This window comes from Rhipicephalus sanguineus, chromosome 10, assembly GCF_013339695.2.
Source record: "Rhipicephalus sanguineus isolate Rsan-2018 chromosome 10, BIME_Rsan_1.4, whole genome shotgun sequence".
Lineage (NCBI taxonomy): Eukaryota > Metazoa > Arthropoda > Arachnida > Ixodida > Ixodidae > Rhipicephalus > Rhipicephalus sanguineus.
The window spans coordinates 6,482,097-6,503,187 of NC_051185.1; the positions used below are offsets into that span (position 1 = coordinate 6,482,097).

Below are 21,091 nucleotides of genomic sequence, written 5' to 3' on the forward strand. Positions count from 1 at the left end.
ACAGCATTACACGTTATCATTGAGAGGGAACGTATAGAACATCGCCCTCAACACAATTAACATTCAGTTGCAACAATATTAATCAAAGTGCTGTAGGACGCAAATAGTTAACAAATCGAGCGTTTGACATATAGCTGCGGTCATAACCCGTGGAATCCTCTCCACATTAGGACAATTCGTTAATCTTTCACCGGATGATACTTGGGAGCGGCGACCGCATTTCTGGTCTGCCAATAAGCTAAATAATGAACCTGCTGCTATACACTATATCCCGAACCGAGACAACTGATATCTGCCCACTTATAATCTTGGGGTGTCTTTCACAAATACCCCGGTATCGAGATGGGTGACCACTGCGGCAGCGAGGAAACCTTCGAACACGCCCTCTGTCGATGTCCTCGCTACAGCTCCCACAGACAGCCCCGTTGCGACAGCTTTAGAACGCCTCGACGACCAGTCGCGCTTTACGAGCAATCAATTTTGGAGTGCCGGAAGGTACGATCGGAAAGCGACAAGGGCGCTACTGAAGTTTCTACGAGCAACTAGCTCGCTGAACGACAGTGCACACTACTTTGTTTTTTTTTACCCAACGCCCCGCCCTCTTGCTATTTTTATTCTTCTTTTTAATATCTTTCCATTTGCTCGCATTACCCCTTCCCCGCGGCAGTGTAGTAAATTAGACATTTATATTTCGATTAAGGTCATCGCTTTTTGCATCTCATTATGTATAGTACGCTTTGAGACAGATTGGCTTGTGCGAGCTTACACGTTCTGTGAGAACATGTGTAACATGTTACACATATTCTCACAGATCATGTGTAATGTTCTTAACATGTGTAACATGTTACACGTGTTCTTACACCAGCACAGCACCAGACGCCCAACTGTATTCGCTATGTGACCGATGGAATTCAGTCCGCGCCGGTAGCTTCGTACATCGAAGAAACCGAACCAAACCAGAGCACATGGCGGGCCAAGAGCGAAATTATGCCGCTCGTGTTCGCGATGCTTTCGTCCTGACAACTGCGTGCCGCTATCTGAAGAACCAAATCCGCCTCAGCGGATTACCCGAGTACTCCACGCCTCTTTAGCGCGGCAGTCGCTATCACCGCGGGACGCGCGCGCCTTGGAAGCGGTCCAGAACTGTCTGGGGCGCAAGACAGGCAGGCCCGTTTTCTGGCCGGACGTCTCTAACGAAGAGCCCGTTGTCTCCACAAATAGTACTGACAGGGACCGAAACCCTTTGTGAAGAAACGTCGCGATGAACAATCGCAGCCGATGGAACTTGAGCGGTCTATGATATGCCGCCAGAGATTAATACACTACTGTCTGTCTCGCTGTAGTGTTCGCATACAGCGTGAGTCACTGCTGCGCGCAATGCATCAGCCGACGTTAATATCTTATCCTACCGGTCAGGTACATAGAGGCTTACGAAAATGGTTCAACCTAAATTAAGGACGACGTAGCGAACCAGGGACAGGAAGACTGTAGGTGCAACGTGACGGGACAAGAAGAGCGAGAGCGAAGTGTGTCATGGAACAAACGCGTGTTAAGGCCTTCTTGGTCGAAATCAAGAAGAAACGGGCAGGGCATGCCAGCGCAAACAGAGATAACCGCTGCTCATTAAGAGTAACTGACTGGATTCCAAGAGAAGGCAAGCGCAGCAGGGGAATGCGGAAACTTGGGTGGGCAGATGAAATTAAGAAGTTTGCAGGAATAACGTGACCACAGCAAGCACAGGACTGGGTTAATTGGAAAAGCGTGGGAGAGGCCTTTTCCCTGCAGTCAGGCTGATGATGATGAGGATGAACATTTTATCCAGGAATCTGAGGACCAATGTTTCTTCTCACTTGTCTCAACACCAAGGATCTTTGTCCATTCTCCTTTGCCGAACTGAATACGGATGGCAGATGTTTCGGTGCACCTTGACTCACTTGTTAAAACATGTTGCGAAGTGTTGGCATATTACTGTAAACCTGCAGCACGCACTATCTGACGTGCCAGTTCTTAGAGCTTTCTTTTCCTTCGTTTTTTAAAGAAAGATCTAACGAATGCCAGAGCGAGATCAAAAAGTCAACGTGGACGCAACTCGCCTGTCATGATTTCGAAAGGTCAGGGCGTCGCCTGACAGTCCGTTGCACCTTCTCACTGGTCGAAAATAACTGCGACGCGAGAAGCGCTGAAGAAACGCAGGCAGGCTGCAGTGTTGCACACACTTTTAGGTCCCTTAACATGACGTGCGCATTTCTGGTACAAACAAATCTGGCTTAGCTGTAGACGACCGCGTGTCCTGTGCGCAAGCCTTGAATACTAACTTGGGGGCAGTGTAAAAATAAATCCACTCCACACTGCCATTCCCCTCCACATGGCCACAATGACTGTACGCACTATTATGCATCAATTCACGCACTATACGAGAATTACGATCTTCCCTGTACATAGCTTCGAAGCTCGTGCAGACACTTATTTGCGCAAACCTATCACAGCATTTGCAAGAGCCTTGAACGCGCAATAAAAAAAACTCACAGGTTGTCTTATGCCTTCCCCTATGACGACTCAAATGCGAAAGCCATCCGGTGTGGCTATAATACCGTGCACTTAATATCGACGTCCGACGTTCACTAATGAACTCAGCACCCTGTTCGCTTTGATTATCATCATAAATGTGCACAGTCATGCTTTTACTCGTTCTTGTGTGGCTTTCGCTCCCCTGGACGCAACGTGATCTTTCTTGCTCTAATCCTATCGCGCATGGCTTTTCGTTCAAGTACACGTTCGCGTGAGACCTACAAGGCTTTCGCCTTCTAGTGGTTGGTTGATCCACTACAACCTTGTAGTGGGCCAACCACCCACTACCATCTTGTAGTGGTGCGCATAGGTTGGCCCACAAGGATTTAGCCTTGTCATGGGTCAAGCAATGCGCACTTGGAAGCCGTACCAACGACGTCAGACTACGCTTACTGGCGTTTCTACATTATGCACCATTCACACTATTATCCAAACAGTCTACAGACAGGCACGCTGAGCAGTACGTGTGCTTGACGCGTTATACATACTTTCTGCTGCAACCAGATAACGGTGTCGTCTCACCTCAGCATCGCGCGTTTCGCCCCGCACAAGCAGCACCGAAGTATGCCTTCAAACAGTTTAAAGGTCGTTTTCTTTTAAATTAAAATTTCTTAAATTAAAAGTTAACTTCTTCGTGTCGGACCTTGTTCGTAACGTGCCATCGTAATATTTACTAACAGTACATTAATAGGCCCAAAATAGCAACTTTGGTGAATGCGACGTCCTCGTTAAAAACAATAAAAACGCGACACAGGGAAGCAAACGCAGCACAAGCATATCATATAACAACGGTAACAAAAAGAAAGAGGAAACCGGTGCACGTACGTATACAGTAGTGCTCCAAATCACGCATCAACACTGACCTCTGCTGCCTGACGTATCCGTCCGGCTGGCTGGCCATGTTAGCAGCGGAGTGGGCCAACAGGGGGAGCTGGTCTGGCCCGACGGGCGACTCCGGAGTCGAGACCAAGTGCGGTCGCTGCGCCTCGTACAGGGTCACTCGCACGCGCCACGCCTCCTCCTCCTCGCCCCTCCTGCGCCACAGGAGAGAACAATAATACGTCACACTTTGTCTCTTCCTCTACATAACCACAAACAACAACTCGGGTATGCTTGCGATCAGATCAGCGAACGTGACAGCGGCACTAGGCCTCCCTGAAGCCTGAACAATCGGGCAATATCGTGCGTATTACAAGATTCCGAGGGAGCAGGGAAAGGGAAGCAGAGTTAACCAGATATAAGTCCGATTTGCTACCCTGCACAAGGGATAAAGGGGGCGCGCTAGTCGCGCTCCCCCTTGAAGCTGCACATCAAGTCTACAAGCGGTCGCAGAGACCTGCTGTGATTGCAAACGCCATAGCAACGCTCTCTCTGCTTTAGTCGTTTCCAACTACAGTGCTAAAGAGTTGTCTAAATAGGAGTGAGTACTTCAGACAGACTGGCAGACGAGGTCCACCTATCGAAACGTCGGCAGGCCTGTATGAGACACTTATCTCTGTTAAGACAACTAGTAGATCACACTGTGGTTCCATATGTCAATATCCACCTGCACTTGGGATTTACAGTGCTAAAGACGTTAGACGTCACTCTATATCAGTACAAGAGCATGCCACGGCCCCGAAGCGTCGAGCCACATTCATCTGCTTCAACACTGCAGCTACAGTCATACAAATAAGTCATGCTCACAATCCAGTAGTAAGAGACGCGTATAGCAGCGATACGAGAACGGCATGCAACTCAAGCAACATTTCCAATTCCCAATTGGCCGCCACTTATAAAGTGTGAAGCCACTTGAAAGCTCAGTGTCGCCTACCTCACCTTGAGGCAGATACAGCGCGCATTCCGAGCATTTCACGCGGCAGTCGACGGCGCGTTCTATAAGGACAACGCCGCACGACGTTTGCGACGCAGCTGTGACTCAACTGAGTGGAGACGCTCCTCGCGAGGTGGCGCAGCCGTCGCGAACGTTTGACGCGCTTAATTTCTTTTGAACGTTATTTAGGGTCATCGCCTCCACCTTGACCTTCCCTGGACTTTATTCGATGCATGAAAATGCTATTTAAAGTAACCAAAGAAAAAAGAAGCACCGATAAGCTGACCTTTAATCAGCTGCCTTTAGCTAGCCCTGTCGCTATGGTCGACACCAACGGGAACTTGCCAGCCCAGAGAAGAAAAAAAATCCACATTCCCTACACATACATATTTTACTCCTCAACGTCAAATGTCCATTCCCCTTGACACGCTTTCTTGGTTACGCAATCTTCGTCTCCTGCGACGCTGGATAACAGGGCCCGCCCTGCTGCGCTGTCGGGAATTGCGAAACCGCGAAGTGCCACCTTTTTTTCCCATAATGCCTCATTCTCGTCCACTATGACGTTGTCGTCTTTGGCAACGCCCTTGTACGACGTCAATCACAGCTGCTCAGCTGCTCTGACGCAAGCATCTCCGTCGATAAGCTTTTCAAGCCGTGCACGCGACGTTCAGGCATCGATTGGAGCAAATCTCCGATCATCCGCTTTCCCGGAAAGAAATGACGGACACACGCACGCTATAGATTCCAGGACGGAGTATATTTGAAGCTTGCCAACACGCTGGTTTGTCCAGCGTACGAGAAGTGCAAGCCTTACAATTCACGTAGAAAAGGATGACGACGATGATGATAATAATTGTAATAAAGACACGCGATCCCTAATGCGCTTGCCTAAGACGACTCGAAGTCGAAAACCAAGGATTTCTTTCTGTCAGTCGATTGTATACCCCCTCCCTGAATGCTTTCTGCAGCCAACGTGGTTTTGCATTGCCTCCGGGATCGACCCACCATTGACAAAGCGACGATGTCATGTTATATGACGTCATCATGTGACGTCATAAGATTTTGCGACATGTGACGTCATCACAATATGATTTTTTTCGTCACTCGTGTTGACGTCGACGGTGGCTTAATAAACAATCATAATAATATTGAAGGAAAAAGGCGAAATATTGATCTAAGGTAAAAAGCGCGTCGCCGAACTGAAGGTGACGGCATTACTGGACGAGCAGGGACGTTTAGAGCGCGTGAGGGCGACCGACAGGTGTGCCGAGTTACCTGCGTGGGAAGCGAAAAGGACCCCCCCCCCCTCCTATGTCGTCGCGAATCCGAAACCTCCAATCACCACCGCCCGTCCGTCGGTCGTCGTCGGCAGAGTTCGTGAAAGTTCCGCCTAAACATGGGCGTGTCCCACTGACACTTCCCGCGGGGCAAAAGCAACAAAACCCGAGCCATCTCTTTTCGCGGCCCACACGCGCGAACGCCGGGTTAAGGTCAAGGACGACAGTATCCCGCTGCACACACACACACACGACAGCTGCAGCGCCAGCAAGACGACAGCGCTGAAGTCAAGGCCGTGGGGGTGTGACACGCGCCTGCTAATTGCCACGTATGACTGGAACCTGGCAACAACAGTTAAACACGACTGAGCATTACTATAACAGAGAGCTGAGCTAGTATGTATAGGTATGCATATTAAAGAGACCGGACGCGCAAACACGGACACAAAAGTCAATAGACAGATTTAGTTGGGCGTCCGCAATAACGTACGGACGCAGCCTGCCAGCCATTTCCTATGGCAGGCTGCGTCCGTACGTTGTTGCGGACGCTCAACTAAATCTGTCCAATAATTGTCTTCACTTCTCCCTTGTGTCCGTGTTTGCACGCCCTGTCTCTTTAACATGAACATCAATGTTAACAAAATATACGCAACACGAAACCACAGTATTATTGGAAATGTTGTGAACAAGTGCAGTATGTTCGCAGGCTTCTCCACACGCTCATTCAAACGAATTCAGGATGGTTATAGGTGAACTACGGCACCTCTCCGAGGCACCGTCCACATTAACGAGGTTGAGAGGATTTCCTTCTCACATACCAGTTACATCCAACAAGATTACTGCTGACCCGAAGACCGCGGTATCGAATCCCGCCACGGCGGCTCGCATTTCGATGGAGGCGAAATGCTATAGGCCCGTGTACTTAGATATAGGCGGACGTTAAAGAAGCCCAGGTGGTCGAAATTTCCGGAGCCCTCCCCTACAGCGTCCCTCATTAACCATGTCGTGGTTCTGAGACGTAAAACCCCAACAATTATTATTATCTGCAAATGAACGAATGAAAGATGGCTGCAGGTGAAGTAAAACCTTCAACTGCATTTGTTGGCGCCATGTGCCGTGAGATATAAAGAAAAATTCCATATTAGTAGATGAAGTGCGTCTCCAAAATACTTTGTTAATTTGTACTTGGAGGCAACGTCCACAATAACGGAGTTGAGAGGATATGTGAACGACTGTGAACGTACATAGGATATGTATATAGGATATGTGAACGTACAGAGCGAAATTTGCATAATCAACCTATGTAACACGCAACATTTCACTTGCACGTGCGAGTTACATCCAAGAACACTACACCACACCCCTCGTACGCACGCAGGCAAAAGCGCACGCACCTCTCCGATAGACGCGCACCAATTAAAACGCGCTCGCGAAGCGCCAAACGATGCGGTCAAGTTCAACCTCGCCATTAGCATTCGAAAGAAGGGCGTTTCCAAACAAACAACGCCGAGATTTCGAGCGCTCGCAGAGAAGGTGCCGCCCCGCTATCGCGTCGTCGGCGGGAAACACACCGCCGCCCTATTAATCGAGGCGCGGACCCGTATATCTGGTTTCAATAAACGCAGTTCCGGCGGCAACGGGCGCGTTCGCCAGCTCATTATCCCACTCATTAGGTGTACGCGGCGCGTGGCAGAGTTAGGCAGGTCGCGGGGATGAAGCCGAGATCGCCGGAAATGCTTACAGCAGTGCACTTACAGTGCACGCAGAGAGCGATATGGCGTGCACCGGGAAACGGCATCACGCAGGGAAATGCGGCACCAATCTCTCTCTTTCCGGCTTCAAACACAGAGGCGCGCGCAGACACGCGAGCGTACGCGCTCGAGCGTGGTTGTTGCTGTACACTGGCTGTAGGAAAGCGCACATGCAGAGCAACCGTGCCCGCGCACTGCACGCAGAGGATAAATGGGGAACCGGAAGACGAAACGACGCGGTTCGGTCGGTCTCGCCTCGATGCGACGACGAACTGCACCGCGCCCGACGACGGAAACGTCGAGTTTTTTTTTTTTTTTTTTTTTTCATCGTCTGCATATGCTGTCTGTTTAGCCTCGTCTGTTCCCGTTTTCTTATTTATGCCCCCTCCCCGCAGCGTGAGCCGATAAAAGTAAAATCTGTAAAAAAGGAGGACTGTGGCACCGGCCGCCTCCGACACGCTGCACCGAAGGTCCGAGTCCAGATAACGGGGCCAGAGAACAAGGAAAGATAACGAGCGCCGCTCTCGACACCTAGCGTGCGAAGAAGTGTGCGGAGACGTGGGGACACGTATATAGACACGTATAGTGCTGCGCCGACCGGGCGGGATTGGAAAGTGCGAGACGGTTTATGGGTATCCAATGCACAGAACGAGAAAAACGGGTCGGCTGCGAAACTTTCTAACGAGCCTTGAGCTTTCCGAGCGTCGAGACAGCTTTAAAATGGAAGAAGCCTAGGCGGGGGAAAAAAAAGACAAAGAAAAAGGAACGAGTACCAGGAACTGACGCGAAGGGCAACGCTACGCGAATGAAAATCGGTTGCGTTGCGTTAACGCGTGCAACCAACACGGAAGGAACGTTCTGGGAGGACACAGAACCGTCGCGACAGTTCCTGGAAAGGCAGATTTCAGCGGGACGCCTTCATTCAGTTCGAGATTGAATGAATGCCACGTACACACCTTAAATGCATGTGTACGCTTCTCGATACAAAAACAACGTGATGTATCGTCGAGGTGACGAAGCGACAAAGGCTCAGAACGTTATAATCCAGACTTTTGTCTGGATTATGCGGGAAAAAAAGTGGACACGACATAAAAACGGCACAGTCTGTCAACTGGATGTATGTATCAACGACGAAAATAATTTTTGCGCAAATGACGGCCTCTCTCCAGGTGGCGCAATTGTTTCCTCCATTTACTTTAAGCCGAAAGCCTCAAATGTCCCATCAGACTAAAAATAAGGCGTGACCACGAAACGGCACAACACCACGTGACCTCTCAAGCGTGGCTCGAGGATCGCGAGCTGCGCGTTCACTTCGCGCTGACAATTGTATACGCTTTCGCCTTCAGGTAATCTCAAGTGCATAAGCAACCCCGGTAATTTCTTGGCTTCATGAAGCTCGTTTCGATCCTGTCACCTTTTCGTCCACACCTGATTGCTTCGTGCAGCATTCATGAGTTCCCGCGAGCGTTCTTTGGGCTTCTCGACGTTTTGATGTAACGAACATATATCCTGTCGTCTTCACTGGGATATGTCGTCTTTGCTTCGCTTGCTGCAGCCGCCGCATGTATCGGTGTCACGTTCATCATCATACGTGTTAATTGATCGTTTCAGGTATACCCTGCAGTTCCGTGTCATTAATCGATTAATGCCCGAGGACGTTAGCGATGATTACGTATTCATTTGCTACGCTAATGTCTATGCATTACGATCCAGTCCTCATCAAACACGGACGGCGTGCCCCGTGCGCGCTCGAGGTCAGCTCTGGCATTGAATATTTCAGTGGCGCCAGCTGGAAGTTATACGGCGACGCCACGAAACTTAGCTTCGGCCGCCTTTCTTTGCCGACAACGAGTACATTTATTTCCACGCCGAAAACGAGTACGTCGGCCCTGGTCTGCACAAAAATTCCATCCTTTGAAGGCCATCAATCCAACCTGCGTTCCTCGCATCCATTTGAGAAAACGAAAAACAAATATAGAAACTATATATATATATATATATATATATATATATATATATATATATATATCCACACACACACACAGGTGCTACAGGTGATATATAACAAAGAACCACCAGATTCTGACGCCACACTTCCTTTTTGTTTTTTCCATGTCGCAGTCACATATTCGTATGCTTGGTTGCAGGCACTGTACGCAGGGGAATAATGGAATACGTAAAAGCTGATGAGCGGAATGGTTTCGAAATAGCCAACACAGCTGCGATTAGCGACGTTTCTGTAGTCAGCTCCGCCAAATGGGGGACGCGCGCGCATCGTGATTATTACTTTCCGATGGCATGCTGTAAGGGCGGTTGTTTTCTTTAAGTGGGCTTCGTACTTCCACGTTTTGTGCAAGTTTTCCATCACAACCCTCTTTCCGTGCCGTGGCCATGGCAAGAGGTCCGAGTCGTCAGTAGTAATATATATGGGGCGAGAAAAAGGAAACAAAGAAAAAGAGAACTCGCATGTCGCTTAAGCATTCGCCTAAGACGACTTGGAAGGCGAAAGCCGTCCGGTGTGGCTAGTTTACCGCGCAATTTATATCGAAGTTCAAAGTTCACTAGTTAACTTTCACTGATTTCAATTCCCCGAATTAACTCACTGCGCGCTCATCATGTAGTATATGCACAGGCATGCTTTCAGTGGCTTTTGAATGGCTTTCGCTCCCCTAGAGATCACATGATATTTTTGCTTCGTATCTCTCACAACGGCTTTTCGTTCAAGGTCACGTTCTCATGAGACAGACAAGGCAAAACTTGTTGCTGGGCTAGTTGGCGCATGCTTACTGAAATATGTAAAGACCCGTAACCACCAAGGAAGGACGCAAGACAGAACCCCCTTTTCTGTTCTCTATCGAGTCCTTCCTTGGTGGTTGAGCGTCTTTATGTAATACATACAAGGCTCTCCCCTTAAGATGTAAACAGTACAGACAACTCGGTGCTGAACTCCGTGCATATTTAAGGCTGTAGCTGACCAGACTTCTATGTCTTTTGAGACTCCGTGCGATGGATGCTTTGTGCGTATCAAAACACAGCCGATTGTGCCAAATTATAGCAGGCGTGAAATCCATCCGAATGTTTCTTTGACCGGAAGTACACTACGCGTAATAGTGAGTGAGCCAGCTGAACGCCATCCGCTATCTCGGCCTTCAGAAGCGCCACGCCGGAGCGCTTACCCGGCACGCCCACGCGAGACAAAACAAGAGCGAGCACTGATCCGACCAACCGGAACGAGAATGCAGAGCAAGCAACGCACCGTCCCTGCCTTGAGCAAAAGTGCTTTGCCGGCTCGGCCGGCTAGCGGGAAGAGAAGTACATACATTCTCGGCTTTTACGTGCCAAAAGCAAGACATGATTACGTGCCAAAAGCAGGACGACGGACAAGATCGAGACACGCACACACAGGGGGAGATTGCAAGTGTTCGCCGGATTTTCGTGTCTGTTCTGTGATCGCCAGGAGTCGTGATAAATGGACAAGATTAATAATTGAGGCAAAAAAAAAATATTGTCGAAGCAGGTGATTGTTGCGTGAGTGTGGCTTCCATATCATTATCGCAAAAAGAGCTGCATTTTCTGAATGCGACTGGACAACGATGAAATGTGACAGCGCTACCTGTTTAAACAGCACCCATGTTTTTCCCGAAATAAACATTGTTGGAAGTGGCGCCCTGTGTGTGTCTCTCTCTCTCTTGTCCGTCGTCGTCTACGCGCCTTTTGCCTCGGATCATGTTGCTCTTTGTTTTGTTTTGTTTTTAACGCACACCTCAATCTGAGCACCCGGACGTTTTTTTGCATTTCAGTAATATAAATAATTGTTGGAGTTTTACGTCCTAAAACCACGATATGATTATGAGGCACGCCGTAGTGGAGGGCTCCGAAAATTTCGACCACCTGGGGTTCCTCAACGTGTACCAGCCTCCAGTATTTCACCTCCACCGCGGCCGGTTTCTGCATTTCAGCCCCTTCAATATGCGACCGCCGTGGCCGGGAATCGAACACGCGACCTTGCGCTTAGCAACGCCGTAGCCGTTATGCTACCGTGACCATAGCGAAAAAAGTAGCAGATGGAGCACACCCTGTCCAGCGCGAAGTGCTGTAGCATAGACACGCGCAGTGCGCAGCAAACCATCCCCCGCTCGCTCCAGAACCGGCAAGAGCCGAGCCATGATTTGTCAGGCAGCGCGAATATCTCGCCACCATCGTCGAGACCTCGCAATGATCTCGGCCGAACGGACGCAACCGGCCGCTGCCTACCTGCCTGCTGCACCGCGGAGAATAAGCGCGCCGCTGACCGGTCCCTTCGAGAGGCACGTTCATTTGGAAGCCGCGGATGCGCACCGGAATGCGCCTTCACGGCACACCGAGCACGTAACGAAGACGCACAGCTGCAGGCACAGTCGCGCGCCGCTGCTGCCTGCCAGAGCGGCGTAAGCAGTGTTGCCGCTGCCAAAGCCAACGCAGCGTGCAGAAAGTACCTTGTGTTATTCTCTAAGGCGCATGCACTTCTTAGAATGAAAGCCCTCGAAAACTGCGCAGGATAATGGCAGAATGACGGTCAACTGAACAACATTTGAGCGGAATTCTCCAATTATGGAGGATGAGTTGCAACATCAGCGCGTTCATTACGAACACCGCGTGCACCGTTCGCTTGTGCGAACAGTTTCTTATGTACAGTGCATATTTGGGCCGGTTCGCACACGTCCATAGACAAAGAGAAACAGCATAAACCACAAGACAACAGGTCTGAGACGGACGGCGCTTGTTAGTCCGTCTCTGTTGTCCTGTGGTTCATGCCGTTTCTGATTTCTTCGGGTCTCGCACAGTCCGTTTTATATAGTGAAACCACAAGAATGGGCAGCGCTGCTCATGCTGAGTTCGCGTGGCCTTTTCTTGTATGCGGTATATATACCCTCATCTCGGAGTAAACCGTGACCAAGTTTTACTGCTCACCGCGGAAAAATGATAACCAACTGCACAGTCTATCCGTACAGAGATGTTACAACTTCTTAATGTAACCACTTACGAAGGAGCGCTGCGTTACCTTTATTATACCTAACCGTGGCAGAGGTTCAGAGGAAGGCGGAGACTTGTAGAGATGAAGAAAATCGCTGAATGGAGAATGTCGCTGGAGCCCACGTTTCGTATCTTCGTCAAGACAGCATTCACGAAGTCCACTTTTCGAAACGTTGGCTCCCAGCGACATTCCCCACTCAGCGATTTCGCATCACTAATTATACCTCTTACTTTGAGTCTTTAATTAGTCCAATTTCAAATGTTTCCCAACCAGAATTTCAATAGAACGCCAACCTCCGATTCAAGTGCATGCACTCAAAACTATATACTTCACCGCGACGTGGATGTAACTCGTTTCGACGCAACAGCTGGAACGCCAAACTGTCTAAACTATACGTTAAGCCGAGACGGATGAAGCCCGTGTCCCTGCGCGCTCCGCGTCTGCTGCACGCAATTAACGGGGCCGACGTAGACGAAACAGCACTGCCGAGCCGCGCTGGCGGCCAGTTCCGCAACGCACGTGCGCCGCGGCCTTGCACGGGGCCGCATCAAGGGCGGCTGCTTCGAGCGGAGGTTGCGTGCAGCGCTTCGCTGCCCTCTCTCCGCCTCATACGCGTCGTGTATGTGTGTGCTCGAGCGTTGGCAAAAAACACAAACACGAGAAAGAAACGAAACCGCGTGGCCAGAGCAGTGCAAGCTTTTGTTTTCCCTTCCCCACCACCGCAGTTGTTTATTTTTGCGCGTCGAAGCCGCCATTGCGGCCCGTCACGCGCAAGATCACACGGTGCAACTGGGCACAGACGCGTCTGCCGTTTCTAGTCCAGCACAGTTTGTAAGCACTGCCCGCGCGCTGTGCGTGCGGCGTACTGCTGTCTGTATATACGTTCGGCCCTGCATACATTGCTCGCGGTGTGTGTTATTGTAGGGTTTGCCCGCCTGTACTGCGAGCCAAGTACTACTCGTGCACTGCGCTTAGTAGTGTGTTCTCGTAAACACGCAGCCATAGGCAGCGTGTCGGACTGCTGTGTCCACCTGGAAATCACTATTCGTGTACTTCCGTCCTTGAACGTGACTGAAAAGAGCGCGCGGGACACGGCCGAATCAAAGCAGGACGATTCCTGCGTTCTGTCGCGGTGCTTCTTTGTTCCGCGCTTTTTTTTTTTCTTATCATTGCACCAGTTGGCCATGCTGCTGACCACGACGTCTAGACGCTCCATATCTCCCGACAGCACCGTACTTCCGACAGACGCGTTTTGACTTGGTTCTGCGACTGCATGCATTTGCAGCGAGAGAAGCCTCGTCTCGACCGGTATTGGCCGTGTGCCAGGAGAATATAAGAAACGCGCTATCACGAAGCTTCCAGGAGGGTAGCACAGTGTGCAGGCACACCCACTGACCCAAGAAGACGTACGTGTCCCTCCCTACCATCGACTAAGAAGATGGCTTTCATGGAGGTGGAAATGCTGGAATCCCGTGCCCTTAGATTCAGGTTCACGTTAAGGAAACCCAGGTGGTCAAAATTTCCGGAGCCTTACACTACGGCGTCCCTCATAATGATATCATGGTTTTGGGACGTAAAGCTCCCAACAATTATATATTATATAAGAAAATAGCTTTCGCCTTAGCTTCTTAAGCAAATACATAAGGACCTTGCGACTTTTACAGTTTTTGATTTCTCCGTAGACTTCTTACTGTATACGTTTTTAGGGGTTACTGAAACGGTATGCATGATATGGCCAACCCGTAGCAACGCCTGATAATACGGAACCTAACCATGACGCACGAAGCTTATTGCAGTCACCTACACACTTTACTCAACTGCTGGTACAAAGCATTGTCAGTTAGGCAATCATATTAAGTTACAATACTTTCATTATTCTGCGTCAACGAGAACATTGACGCGACTGAAAATTTTCGCGAACGCATTGTAGTTGGACAAACGCCTTACCTCCTTTTATGATGAACAATACCAACCAGCTCAACTGTCTGTCGATAGCACAACCTTACTCCCTCAAGCAGCATACCAAAAAACCATCCTTTATAAATGAAACGTCTTTTCATCACTACATCTTGTTACTGTACACTACACTGTAGATTGCACCAGGCGGTTCGATGCTACTACTGCAAACCGAGCTACCCGCCACGGTGGTCTAGTGGTTACGGTGCTCAAATGCTGACCCGAAGGTCGCGGGATCGCATTCCAGCCGCGGCAGCCGCACTTCGACGGCGGCGAAATGCTAGAGGCCCGTGTACTTAGATTTAAGTATACGTTAAAGAACACAAGCGCTTGTCCCGTCTTCATATTGTCTAGTGTTCGTTTATATCGTGCGCTATGGTTTCTGAACATACGGTAAAGAACACCAGATGGTCAAAATTTCCGGAGCCCTGCGCTACCACGTCCACTCGTAATCATATCGTGGTTCTGGAACGTAAAACCCCCAAAATTATTATTACAAACCGAGCTGCACGTTATTAAGCGAGCATATTGCCGTAATCGTAACGTGTCAGAAGTAAGGGGGTATAAACGTACAGCTTCAACACTCACTGCGACGGCTCTCTCTCTCTCCCTCTTTTATGAATGAAGACTGTCAACTAGGAGCCTCGCATTGACTGAGCAGACAGACGGCCATGCTCCGAAACAATGGCTGCATTGAATCCGCGCGAATACCACGATGTAAGAGAGAGAGAGAGAAGGTACGTGCGATGCTGTACGCTGACGAGTCCCCCGGCAAAGTGCACCCACGATTGTTCCTGCTTGGTGTGCAGCTTTTCGCTGGCACAGTTCCGTGGGTCACGTGTCAAACAGTCCGACGTCGAGCGTGCCCAAGACCTCTTTCGCCGGCTATTTCTGGGTCCTTCAGGCGACACCAAATGCTTACTGCACGCGTGCGCGTATGTAAGCTTTTTTCTTTTTTTTTTTCCTATGCAAGCCGGACAACGGTCCCTTTAACCTAGAAAATAGAAGCTACCGCACCTGTCCAAAGAAGCTCCCGCGGACAAGTTTTCATATCCATTCACGCATGAAAGATACGGAAAAAGTGAAGCAGATCTGCACGTACCCAAGAAATGTGTCGCTAATATTAATTGGGGTTTTACGCACCAAACCCACGATATGAGGGACGCCGTAGTAAAGGGCCTCGGAAATTTTGAACATCTGGTGTTCTTTAGCGTGCATCTAAATCTAAGTACACGGGCCTCCAGCATCTTGCCTCCACCGATAAGCGGCCGCCGCAGCCGGGGTTCGATCCCGCAACCTTCGGGTCATTGTAGTCGAGCACCACTACCACTATAGTCACCGCGTTCCAAAGTCACGTGTATTGTTCCAGTGATAGACTTATACAAGCTTGACTCGGATAAAAGCAGCAGACAATACTGCAACACGAAGCGGAAAGCCAGACCGAGATGAGAACTCGCCGGTCAAGTTGCACGCAGCGATTAAGTTGCAACGACTGCGGGCTTACCAACCATCGCACTTCATGGGGGTCCCAATCGAAGCTTCTATCGCGTCCTGGGTTTACAAAAGGCAGCACATCACAAACGTTTCCGGCGCACGATCGACGTCGATGTATCCCTCACCCCGTCATTCCCGGCAGGCACAGGACTCTTGGAAGACGTGTAGCTGCCCGCAGAGTACATGGCTTCGAGCAGTCTAAACAGCCACCGCGAGCCAACGCGTCTTTGTACGCGGTACATAGAGACATCTGGGCGGAGCGAATGCAAGGCACAAACGGCGTAGGCAAGGAGGCCGTGGACCCGGCAGATTGAAAGGCAACAACGGCAACAAAGAATGCAGGCAACGACGACAGCCGCGCGCAGCGGGACGGTAGCTGTCAATGCACGAAAGATCGCCGCCGCTGCGCGCGTAGCGGAAGGATCGAGTAGCGATTTTCCGGTCTCGCAGCGGCCCGTGCCGGCCACCGTCGGCTGCGTTCCGATCGCTGCCGCGCACGACCGTACGATCGACGGCTACTGCACACTGCCGGCGGCCGTCTATCTAGACGACGGCTCTGCGTCGCTCGAACCGTGCACCGTTGCGGAAGCCACAAGTGCAGTGGCAGTGGCAGCAACTTGCCACAATGTTGCCAACGAGCGATGACCCATTTGCCGACAGCCGCGACTGCACATTAAGCGAGAAGTTATAGATAGATTATGATGACTTATTAGGAATTTAATTTTTTTCATTGTTTTAAAGTATTGTTTCTATAGAAGTTAAGCTTTACGTCCCCACCTATGGTATCGTGTGAACGGTCGGAATGCTCGAGTATGAGTTCATTCCACCACAGTTGTTCACATTGCTTACATTGTTCAGGCACTCATACATATAAAAAATACAAAATATGGTGTGGGATGCAGGATAAAAATATCTGCGATTTAAACGTAGCTTGACTAGCCCCCCATACCAACAAAAGAAGACAAGAAAATTACAGCAAAATTGAATTCACACACACTTCCTACATATAAAACGCATACGCATTGACGCTATTAATGGCGTGACACGAACTCGGCACGATATTTTTCCGTGCACTCGGCGAAAAAAGGTTCGATCCCGGCCTCGGCCGTCGCATTTCGATGGAGGCGAAATGCTATAGAGGCCCGTGAAATGTCAGTGCACGTTAAATAACACCAGATGGTCGAAATTTCTGGAGTCCTCCACTACGGTGTGTCTTATCATCATATCGCGGTTTTGTCACGTAAAACTCCAGAAATATCAAAACTCTTAAGGGAAATGCTGTGTCACTACTCTGTAGGGTATAATTGCAACATTTCCTCCATTTTACAGTGAACCCAGTATGACAGCTAACTTGTGCCGGTCAGTCATCACAGAAATGGTTAGACAATTCATGGTCAACCGGTTGTCTATGGATTGTCTAAGAGGGAAAATGTTCTGTGATGTTTCCATACTTGCAATCGACCGCCTGAACCCAAGGGCTAGTGTGTTTTATTGGGCTGATGTTGTCGAACGTTCGGCAAAACTGCTGGAAGAGAGACAGGAAGAAATGCGAAAGGCGGGGTGGTTACCGGAAGTTAGTCGTACATCTATTTAGCTGCCGAGTCTGCTAGCAGCTAGATCGGAGGCAGAGAGAAGCATGAAAGCAATACGGTGGAGTGGAGCGCAGAAAGAAAGAAAGGCAGAGAAAAATAAATACGCCTGCGGACCACAAGAGTAGAGAATAGACCCACTTGTTACCGACTTCTCCGCTTTTATAGACGTACCTATATGTAGCCAAATGTAAGTATTTAAGGATGATTGAAGTCTGTAGACAATCCATAGACTGTTTAAATTACGTTTGTATGCGGTTACATTCAAAATATATGCTGGTACGGAGAAAGAGAGATTCGACAGGCAAGCTGAGAGGTCGGCCAGAATTAATTTTCTGGCTTGCTACTCAGCGTTAGGAAAGTGGTGGAAAAGAGAGGAGGAGAGGTGGCGATGAAGGAAAACCTTGAATGTCCCAAAACTATTTACAATGTCATCTCTAGTTCTGTCTCACGCAAAAAAAAACTTGTTCAGAGCTTGCAGAATATGGCGCTGATGACGAGGTGGAGGTCCAAACAGAACTTTTTCCGATACTTATTGCTTGAAACTTATTGGCACGAGTGTACAACACCGAAGCGCCTCTATAAAGCGGACGACGCAAACACAGTCGCTACCTGTGCAGAAGCGTGCAGGCTCCGCGATGTGCTGCACGCTATTAGCGATGGAGAGGCCCTGTGGGTGAATGATCCGGCGAGGACGCAGGGAGGAGATGATGCCGTCGAGCTGCCGCTGTTCTCGGGTGCGTTCACCTTCGCCGCGAGGGAAGGAGGAACCCACCTGTGTGAGCGCGTCGTCGACGTCTTCCTGTGAGCGCATCGAACGGAAAGGAACATCCATCGATGCACGAGGCAGCTTGGGAAAGCGCGCCAGCTCGTTCCCACCCGCGGCACAGAAAGTACCGTCTATTATCGGAGATTCATGCGGTGCCTGTGCGCACCGTTCCTTTGTCCAAGGCGACACAACCGCAACGAAGACGTAAACCAGGCGGCTTTTCGAAACCAAACCGTGGACTAACCGTGAATCGACCAAGAAATGGCACGTAGTTGCACCTATATAAACTTCGAAACAAGCTGTTTTACTAAGCCAGGCAATTGTTGCCTGTTTGGGCACATAATCATGCAATCGAAGCTGAGAACACTATAACAATGCCGGATAAAAGCATTCCTCCCTGCACCTCTCATCGAACTAATGACGACCCTACAGTGCAGATTCATCTGTTACGCGTGGATGAGAGAATACAGGCGAGGCGTGCAGGTTAATCACATAATAAGTTTGACTACACTGCGTGTGCGACGGAGAACCGATGAATCTAGCATCGAATCGCGAAAGTGCAGCGGTGTGAAAACGTGCAGTGTTTAAATGTCGAGGCAACGTGCAAAGAGGCAGTCAACACAATCGCGATTCCTCAGAATGTGCAGTTATATAGAAGACATACGCAACTTTCAGCAGCTGCACACCTTGAGCAGAGAACATATGTCACGATGACGCACTTTGATGAATAAGCATTTGAATATGTAGCGATTTGTTAAAGGACACGCAGTGATGACGTATCAAGCGTATCAAGTGCGCCTCTGATTCATTTTGTCGAAGTTATTTAGGCAATCGCTGAACTCCGTGGGTATAGGGCGAAGTTTTGACGCGGGGATTGTTTGTTGATGCCTTCCTCAACAATTGTGCGATATCCTCTCGTTCACTGGTTCGATGCATGCATTGGAATACAACTGGCTCGCGCACTGCAACTGTCCTGTCAGCCGCTGCTAGGCATGCAGCACCAGAGCTTTATTGACACTGCACTGTATTTCTAATCGATTTTAACAAAAAGGAAGCCCATCGTCGTCATGATTCTTATGGTAAAAGAAAAGGGGGAGGGGGGGTCATTTCTCTTGCTGACACGCGTGCTGAACTGTTCTCACTGAGTATTTGCAGCTGTTAAATAAAAAGAAAGGGGAAAAAAACACGTCGCAATGAACCGCATGGCCACGTCCATTTGCGCGATGGGACGGAATTGCACATCGTACGGACCGACCTGTCTGATATTGGCAGCCAGTTCGTGTGAAACGTAATCGCGTACAACGCCGCAGCCGTTTCCGTGAATGTAGCCGGCGTACGCACAAGTGGGACGGCGAAAGCCAGGGAGTCAAACGCACACGTTCAACTGAATCCTGTTTTGCGAAATCCTAAACGTATAGATGGTACGTGGCGTGCTTCCGGGTGGAAAACACGTGACATGTCGTCATCAGCTCATGTTATGTCCACCGCAGGACGAAGGCGTCTCCCGATGATATCCAACCCACTCTGCCTTGCGCAAGCCGATTCCATTTTACGCCTGCACATTCCTTAATTTCGTCGCTCCACCCAACCCTTTCCGGTCCTCGGCAGCGCTAGGCATCCATTTCTTCACTCTAATCGACCATCGGTTGTCTGTCCTCGTAACGTGACATGTCCAGATCTTTCTTTCTCTTAGTGTCTACTATATATCGACCCCTGTTGTGGCTACACCTGCGGACCACAATAGAAGAAAGTAAATTAGCCTGTTACTTACTTTTATTCACACAAAGCATAAATCTAGCCAAATGCAAGTTTTAAAAAGGACGGTTGTGCGTACATGGAGTCCTTAAGGATTATTGTTGTCGATGCTCTGTCACATATATCATCAATGCATAAAACAAGTCTGAGCTTGTGATTGACTACTTCATGGATTTTGTCGTCCTGCTTGTACTGCGAGCGCAAGGCGTCTACAATTACGCGCTGCCACCAGATCAGTGGCCTACTCGTTCCCGCAGGCGCGCTTCGCACGTCTGGTGGCAATGGCGGCCGATTGAAAGCACGCGTGATAAGACGCGCTCGCCTCGGCTGCATCCGAGCGCGACTGAAATGCGGAAAGAGAAATCGGCGCTACGGCTTTTGCCGGCACTCGAGCAACGAGGATCCCGCGACTGCCGCCTTTGATAGGCGTTCACGCGTATACCATACCGTATATACAAGCTTCTTCCCCGCCCATTGCGTAATGCGCGTTCTCCCGATGCGACGATGCGCTGTCGCGGGTCGTTGGCAGCGTGGCTTCCGAAATCACGCGAGGTGCAAGCCAAACGACTGCTCGGCCCGTGCCCAGCTGTGCACCACATCGCGACCAATGAGAGTTGACACACGGAGTCACCGCGGAGGGCAACGACGTTGTCGCCTTTATTATTTTTTTTTTCGGGAGGAGTAGGATCGGGTGGAATTCGACTCCCCTTTATGTAGTTCGTGCTTATGTTTCTGTGTGCGCGTATGCACACACAGAAACACAGAAACTTACGTGTAGAGTAGATCATGCTGTAACTCATATTAGGCGCCCGACAGTTTGCTTACAGCAGCAGGTGAATACCGCGGCCTCATCTAACCATCTTCAGAACCAAGGGCCTGTGAACACTGTACCATGTACTGTCCATATACTCTTAAGCATAAATTGCGATCCAAGGCAACTCGCGAGCTTAGAAGGAACGCCGCGTCCCGAGTTAACTTTTGACGACCTGGACTGTTAAAATCTGCGCCAAAATCACGGCACGACAGCGCTTGCAATCATCCATGGATAGTTCACCACTCTTAGGAATGTGTACCCGCCGCGGCCGGGACATCGCGCAGGCATAAT

General features: G+C 49.7%; 1 protein-coding gene across 2 annotated transcripts in view; it reads right to left on the bottom strand.

Moving 5' to 3' along the window:
• LOC119406905 (uncharacterized) overlaps window positions 1–21,091 on the bottom strand; it is a 142,277-nt gene that overhangs the window by 20,277 nt on the left and 100,909 nt on the right. For both annotated transcript variants that reach the window (XM_037673679.2, XM_037673681.2), the window contains exon 3: window positions 3,432–3,602. In XM_037673679.2, coding sequence (XP_037529607.1) covers window positions 3,432–3,602 — 171 coding nt within the window. The remainder of the gene's footprint in view (window positions 1–3,431; window positions 3,603–21,091) is intronic.